This window comes from Cucurbita moschata, unplaced genomic scaffold (genome assembly GCF_002738365.1).
Source record: "Cucurbita moschata cultivar Rifu unplaced genomic scaffold, Cmos_1.0 Cmo_Scf00041, whole genome shotgun sequence".
Classification (NCBI taxonomy): Eukaryota; Viridiplantae; Streptophyta; class Magnoliopsida; order Cucurbitales; family Cucurbitaceae; genus Cucurbita; species Cucurbita moschata.
Genome location: NW_019268557.1, coordinates 379,413 through 387,221, shown reverse-complemented (window position 1 = coordinate 387,221; position 7,809 = coordinate 379,413). Strand labels below are relative to the sequence as shown.

At 40.2% G+C, this 7,809-nt stretch overlaps 1 protein-coding gene across 1 annotated transcript; it reads right to left on the bottom strand.

Moving 5' to 3' along the window:
* Positions 1–2,175: 2,175 nt before the first annotated feature.
* LOC111433281 (homeobox-leucine zipper protein ATHB-14-like) lies at positions 2,176–7,725 on the bottom strand. The gene is made up of 18 exons (XM_023070274.1): positions 6,764–7,725; positions 6,108–6,264; positions 5,889–6,004; positions 5,709–5,799; positions 5,523–5,618; positions 5,300–5,413; positions 5,136–5,219; positions 4,883–5,038; positions 4,724–4,798; positions 4,530–4,636; positions 4,245–4,434; positions 3,973–4,161; positions 3,813–3,896; positions 3,585–3,719; positions 3,179–3,504; positions 2,869–2,983; positions 2,625–2,774; positions 2,176–2,522 (listed from the first exon to the last, which is right to left on the bottom strand). Exons 1-18 carry the CDS (start codon positions 6,958–6,960, stop codon positions 2,376–2,378), a joined length of 2,529 nt encoding a protein of 842 aa, XP_022926042.1. The 5' UTR covers positions 6,961–7,725; the 3' UTR covers positions 2,176–2,375.
* Between the last annotated feature and the right edge of the window lie 84 nt (positions 7,726–7,809).

Genomic DNA, 7,809 nt, shown 5'->3' with positions numbered 1-7,809 from the left:
TTTTGAATAGAAGTGAGATAATTTCTGACATCTTAACTCCTTGCTTTATTAATTCAATCCTTTTAAAACTGGAAATCAAACAGCCTGTTTTACTGAACTGAGAAGAAGATGAAGAAACAAACACAGTAATTATTACATCTGTTAAAATAGGTTGGACCAGTCAATGGTGAATTAAATGGGGGAAGGGGTTGATTTGAAAAACCCTATGGATTATAGAGTCTAAGCAACATGATAAGGTCTAGTCTCCCTCCCTAAACTCGAACAAAATCTTACAACGGCTGCAACACAAAATCTTAAAACAGCTGCAATTCCAGAGAAAAACTACATGGATTGCAAACCCTAGCCCTCTCCCCTAGGGTTTACAAAAGTTCAGATTCATAGATTCTCTCTCTCCCCACCACACTTTATTGAATTTTGATGCTTTCTTTGCACTTTAATTAATGCCTTTCCCTTTGGGGCTGGCTGGGCCGCGCTGGGAGCGCTATTGAAGGGAAAGCTGCCCTTGAAAATGGTGTCCTTGGAATACAACCAAACTATACTTTCAGAAGTTCCCACTCCCTTCCCAACACTTTAACTCAATTTCTCTCTTTACCCAAAGGCCACTTCTGCGTTAACCTGCGAGTATTTGTAACTTCACAACGTAGGCGTCATTTTTAGAAGCCTTATCAAGCATCATTTTAAAAATCACAAGGAGTTTATCATCATTAAAGATGATTTTTTATATAAAGACAAAGCCATAGATATATACTTTGTAGTCCCATAAATTTTACTTTAAAAAATTTGAATACAATCATAATTTCTCTTCGAACAAATCAATAAGCATACCCAAATGGGGAACAAAAAGGGTTAAGTTCTGAGAGAAAGCATGGCATGGGACTGGGCATTAGAGGCGAATCAATGGCTGTAGACCAAGTCTGCACCAAAAACATAGTTAATTTGAATAATTTGCATTAGTTTTTTTTTGGTGGGAAAAACTGCGAAAGAGACTGGCAGCAGTCTCGAAATTACAGTTCACAGTACCTTTGTACACATCCTTCCCCCTCCATCTTTTACTGTATCAGAAAAAAAGTGACAAACATTTTTAAAATATCATTGAAATAATTACACATTAAAAATATTAATAATTTATTTCTGGGAATACCCAATGAGAGGTTGGCAAAAACCATTCCATCAAAAAATGTATTAGAAAAAAGTAGAACTACAAAGAGAAAGTAATATGAAAAGTTAAAGTGTGATTAGACCTTCCAAAATCCCATCCTTGTTTGGTTAGAGAAAAAATGGAAAGGAAAGGTTGGAAAAACCAAAACAGGAAGATCCTTGTCTTCTCTGCTCTGTTTCAAAGATCATCATTATAGGTAGAATGGACTGATTTTACGCCCACCGCCCCCTGTCAAAATAGCGTGTAGTTATGGCTTAGGGAATGGAAGAGGGAGTTCTGCTTAGCCCGCCTAGGTGTATCTTCTTACCATAAATGAAGATTGATGCTCAACCCCTTCCTGCTTCTGGCCCTCCTCATTAATAAGCTGCTGTTAAAGACTGTTGTGTTTGTTAAGCCATGAACTGCCCATTACTCAACTCTTTTACTTGTTTTGGTGCAGTGGCTATGGCTGTGGCTGGTGCTTCCACCCTTGATTTACTCCCACCACAACCTAAATAAACCTCTGTCATCGAACTGCCTTTTCCTCTGCAACAATTTTCTTTTTACTGTCGTCTGTCTAAAAGTTTTAGTTAGGTTGAAAAATTTAGTGCCTTCAACAACCAAGACCATCTAACTGTCTGCATAATACATAGTTTTTTTTTTATAAAAAAAACATGCCCTGTGAATACGCTTTGGATGTCAAGGAAGTAGTGTTATGAATACGCTTTGGGTGTCAAGGAAGTAGTGTGAGTACCCAGGAAGTAGTGTAAGGACTAGTCAGTTTCCTATAATTAAAAAATGTTTTTCTAACTGTATTTGTGAGATTCCTCTTCGATTAAAGAGTAGAATGAAACATCAATTAGAGAGTAGAATGAAACATTGAAGGGAAGCTCAAAAGAGAAACTTCAAAGGTGTGAAAACTAATCTCTGGCCGACGTTTTAAAAACTCTAAAAGAAAGTTCAAAGAAGTTAATATTTACCAGTAATAGATTAACCTTTTGAAGCTAAATTATCCACTACAAAATGATAAATGATACTTCAGCGAATAACCTCACATAACATTATAAGTGTTCATGAAACTAACAATTTTAAGTAATGGTGTTAAGTTCGTAGCAAAGGGTCCAAGTAGCTAAGACCATAGTCAAGAAGTCCTGCAGTAAAAGAAATACATCATGTCTAGGTTGGAATTACAATTCCACTAATTGATACAGTTAACCAGTCATGTGCTTCTTCTCCATCACACAAAGGACCAGTTTATGAACATGAAAGCTAGACAGTGATTGGAATCATCATCATTTAGAACCTTCCAGGCAATGGCTTGCTCGTAAGAAATGGGACGGCCCATACTCGATATGCAAATACCAGATGGAAGATTTGTGAATCCCTGAGACGCAAAGAACAAAAATATATAAGATAGTCTTAATATGCCTATATTATTCAGGACAGAATCGATCATGATTAATCATATCAAGTTCTTAGTTTATACCTGCTGCATTATTTTGGGGAACTCAGTGCAGAGAATCTTCCGACCTGCCTCATCGAGAATTTTGTCGAGCATTATATCTTGCAGGCCAACAAGAGTGGTTTCAAGCATGTCCAAACCAGCCTGGTTAGCGAAGGTGAACACAGCAGATGCCTGCAATCAAGTTTTTCAAAATCATGTCAGCTTTCCGGAGCAGTCAAGTGACTTGTCATATAATTCAATTTTAAAAGGTAGGAATGTTGATTACGTTGGTTTTTACAGAGCAACACATGATTGCATCGGAGTGGTGCCATAGCAGCTTCAACATGGCATCCCCCCCAGGCTGAGAATCAGCTTGAAGGAGCTCAGATCCAACATGGATCCTGAAACACGAAACTGTTGGTAAGTAAAGCTGTTGGGGGCAGGGGAGTTCATACATTGTTCAGCAGTTATATGTGCATTTCCACGGCTCTTTTCATGTACTTAGAACTATACATGAAGAACACAAGCCAAATTTTCAGAGGAACGAAAAATTACAGTGCAAATTACAGAACACTAGGGGATTACGTAGTATATACCTGTAACTTCGGCAAATCCATCGAGCCAAAGTGAGAGCTTCAGGAGAACCAGGAAGGGGCTTTAGTCCCATATTGGAACTCAACCGAGATGGGGCAATGGCCATGGCAACCCTTTGAACGGACCCGACAACACTACGGACATATTGTCGGGCCATTGCAGCCACATTTTCCTGTAAGTGATTCTCAAAAGTGAACTGGAAAGCGATTGTCAAGACTGAACGAAGATTGTAGCTGCTCAAATCAGTTTGACCAGCAGAACGTGCAGCATTGGCACCAACTTCAAGAGTAGAGGCCAAATCCAATGTTCGAGCAGCAGTAGGATCATCCTGCAATGGATGAAAAACAGAGGTTATGCTTTTTCAAAAGAATGGGAAGTCCAAGACAGTAATTCAATGCAGAGACGAACTGTTTTCGGATCCAGTGGGATGACACGAAATCCTGAAGGAAGTAATGGAGCATCATCCGCAAAGGATTCATCTATAGGAGCAAACACAAGCTGAGCACAAGCTCCAACTGCATTTTCATCAACCCCACTACAGAGCTGCCACAAAAAGGTTGAGAAAACATATAATCAGGAGGCAAAAAATAAACGTACATTGGATAAGACGTTGCAACTTAAACGTCGCAAACTCACCTGCAATAAGTACATATCTCGGCCAGCCAAAGCAACGTCATCGGGAGAGAATGCAAGGCCCTCCAGCCGAACCACCTCCAAAAACTGCACAAAGACATTGTCATATTTACAGTACAAGGAAGAGACTGAAGGAATTTCTTTCAAAGATAGAAATGGTTACCTCCTCACGCTCCACAGTAGAAGCAAGAGGCAATATAACCTGGCTGCTAGGGAAGCCACCAGGCCTTGCACATGGAACAGCATATGGACTGGCTTTTAAACTTGCGGCACAGTAGGCATCAACTCCATAATCAGCCCATTCAGACCGATGCTCTCTCAGGAATCGAACAAGCAAAGCAGGGGGAACGTCCTGGAGATGACAAGTAAACAAGTTAAGATTGAAACCAAGTATATCAATCATTCAGATGCAAAACGTGTAGACCAAATATTCACCTGAAGTAACATCGACGCTTTTGCACACATCACTCCTCCACCAAAAGAGGGATACATCGATGTGTTATACTGGGATCCGGGAAACACGTTTGCTGATGAATTTATGACAATTGTCACATCCTCCAAACCATCACTGCCCATAGGCGACCAACCATCATCAGCAAACCCATTAACAGCGTCGTTGAAACCCCTACAGACCATTTCCAGGTATGATTAGAATAAGAAAGCAGCATCAATGACAATCATAAAACTTCATTAGTTATCAGGCTCTCCACAGTAAACTACCTGCAAAGTTTTTGACTGAACGTCCGCAGTACAGCGGGTTGGCGTCCACCAGTGTATTGAATCTCTCCATTAGTCTCTTGAGCAATTTGTCTAACGTGACGCAATGCCTGAAGAACAAATTCGACCGATACAGTAAGAACAGAACAGATATGATTTACTTGTCAAGACAGTGGAACCTCTGCAACAATTCTTACAGCAGTTGTCATTTTCTGAGCAAGGATCTTGGATGACTCGTAAAGTGGCCTAAGAACTTCAGGGACACTCCAAACCTATAAATGGAATGAAAGATGAAAAAAAAAGTGCACAAACAATCAAGAAATACAATGCTAAGATACTCAAAGTTGAAAGCTCACATCCAAATCAATGTGATCGACAATGTGAATAATCGATCCATCACCCTCGCACGCTCGTATTAAGTAGCCACTAGGAAGCATCTCAGCTCTAACAAAAGTAGATGGCGGAGGCCCTGCTGGGCCACCAGTAGAAGAAGTCAATGACCTCTCACAAACCTGCAACTCATTCCAAAGAAAAAGCTGAAATCAAGACCAACAAATAGTACCAAAGATGCAAAATTTAGAGTAAAAAAGATGCGGTCAGTGAATCTACCACTACACTGCCATCTTCTAAACTTGTTGTATATCTCATAGTCCAGAAGTCACGTGCTGCTGCTAATGTAGTTGGAGCGTAAGTCTATACGAAAACAAATGGAATTAGAAACAGTAGAATAAAATTTAAGCATAGAAGAGACAAAATGAAGAGTATTAGCCAACCTGCATATATATGAGCTCTATTGTTCCCCCATTTCCCGTAGGAATAACACTTACAACGTTAAGACATCGGCAGTCACGATACCAGGAAAGACGATCTTTGAGAATTTCTGCAACCTGCATCGATTAAACTTCATGTTCACGACGCACACACAAGAAAGTTCCCAAAAACAAACCATCATGTTCAAGGGCACGAGAGTTAAGTTATAGTTCATAAAGCAAGTACCTTTGTTGGCTCTAGACTAACAAGACCACAGGCTCGTGCTGCCACCCCGCTGCAGTTGCGGGAAACAGCAACGATACCGATGGAATCCGGACCAGGCTGTGCAATTATGAGGATATTCATTAAGACCATCAAGTAAAACATAACCTTCAAGAGGATATTCAATCCTATAATACAAACAATACTTACCTTCATCCCAATCATCTGGACCCAGTCGACAGCAGTTCCTGTAGCCTTGGAAAGGAACTCTGCCAGGGTCTCCTCAGCTATCGCTAGAAGACTAAGACAAGCAATTCATAAAAGCCATTTCAATGTTGCATCCAAAAACAAGGTGACTGAAATATGGAAGTAGCGGCTAAAGATACTGACCCAGCTGGGTTGTTGACATCCCTATTGGGATGCTGAGGATTTGGGTTTTGCTGTTGTTGAGGCTGACCGCTCATGACTACAGACTCACAGCTATTGTCTGTAGTCGTCCCAGATGCCTATTGAAGAGAGAAGATGAGCTCCTTGTTACACAGAAGATATCAAAACTGGAAGAAACAATTCAATTTGAGGGTACAAAGTTTTGGAATTGAAAGGGATTACACTAAGTTTCTGGCGGACATAGCCATTCTCATACACCAAATGAGACACCTGCTTCTGTAAGCGGTCATTCTCCTCCATCAACAATTTGTTCATCGCTGACAACTTTCTATTAACGCTCTGGAGCCGAGAAGATTCCTTCCTTTGCTTCTCACGGCATCTAGCAGAGAATTAAAGGGTAAAACAAACTGTGAAGTTGGTTGGAGATGATCTATAGAGCATTAGTTTAACATCTTTCCTCATCCAGAACTTCAACCCCAGAAACACGGAAGGACGTTTAGTTTTCAAAGATTCAAGATCAAATTAGAAAGATCAGCAAAGATTCGTAACCCAAAATTTCAAAACCATAAATATGATCCCAAAAAGGCCAAACTGAAGGTCAGATTCTCATAATCATCGGGAGGTCCAGTTCCATATTGAAGAAGACGACGAAAAGATATGGTAAAAAGGAGTAAAGTTACTGAATACACAAGTTCCAGGGAAAAATGTGGTTATTTTCAATCAACAGCATCATTTCCTTAAAAACCCATTTCCCAGAGCTATTCAACTCCTTGACCAGATGTACCACAAGCTCAGAGCCCAACCCAAAAGTTTTGACAATATTACAGATGGGAAAAACAAACAAGCAAAAAAGACAAGTTTTGAAACAAACACTGTACCTGCGATTTTGAAACCAAACTTTGATCTGTTTAGGCTCAATGTTAGAAAGGATCGGGCACTCTCTAATGAGCTGCTGCCTTTTGAGAGAACTGGGCTTAGGACATTCTGCATAAACTCTCTCTAATGCCTCAACTTGCTCGGGTGTATACCGTACGTATTTGCTGGAACCCATGTCTTTATGCATGAGAAGCGCCATAGATGTTGTGCAGCAAACTCGAAGAAAGAGGCAACCCAAAGATTTGAAAACCCACGAAAAAGAAAGCCTCAAGAAAAGGAAAAATGGGAAGCTAGCAAAAGGGGATTTTTGTGTCGTCTTGGTCTTCTTCTTTGGCGGTGTTGGTGGTGGTGTTAGGCTTTTTACCGGGCAGGCTCTCTCCTCCAAGAGAGCCTCCTCTCTCCTTCATCCGTTAGTGCTCTGCTTGTTGCTCAAAGCACACAGGTTGAAGAAGAGCATGAACAGGGTCCTCGGGTCTTTATCACAAAAGCGCCAATTTCGAGGACTTCAGAAGCAATGAAGAAGAAAAATAAAGACCCAAATACGAAAAAGAAATTTCTTTTTTTGTTTTGAAAAATTGTGGGTTTGTAAGTGGGCAGAGAAAGTATAAACAGAAGAAAACAAACATCCAATGGCGAATTCCTTTTCCCAACTTTCTCTCTGTGGGTTTTTTTCCCTGCACAAATAAAACTTGAAAATCCCACTTTTTTCCCAGTGAGTGATGTGAAAAATCAAAAGAAAAGAAGGATTAATTTAAAGCCTGTGTGTCAGTCACATAAACAAACACAGAAGGAAGAGAGAAGGTTTGTTATGAACAATGGGTTCTGTTCATCTTCGTCTCTTTTATCTCTCTCTAGAAAGAAGTGAGTCAGAGCTCAGAAGGAAGGAACCATCTTCTTTCCTTTTCTCTTTCCCTTTGACAACAAACGTTCACGAGATGAATGAATGAATGTATGTATGATATTAGAGTCACTGATACGTATCTATCTATAAGGACTGTGATGTATACAGCATGTGTTGTGTGTATGTATCTATCTATAAGGACTGTGA

Coding starts and splice junctions, on each gene's coding strand:
- LOC111433281 (XM_023070274.1), bottom strand. CDS start 6,960: ATGGCGCTTCTCATGCATAAAGACATGGGTTCCAGCAAATACGTACGG. Junction 4,799..4,882: donor TCGATCACATTGATTTGGAT/GTGAGCTTTCAA, acceptor TTCCATTTATAG/GTTTGGAGTGTCCCTGAAGT. Junction 4,162..4,244: donor AAGCGTCGATGTTACTTCAG/GTGAATATTTGG, acceptor TGTCATCTCCAG/GACGTTCCCCCTGCTTTGCT.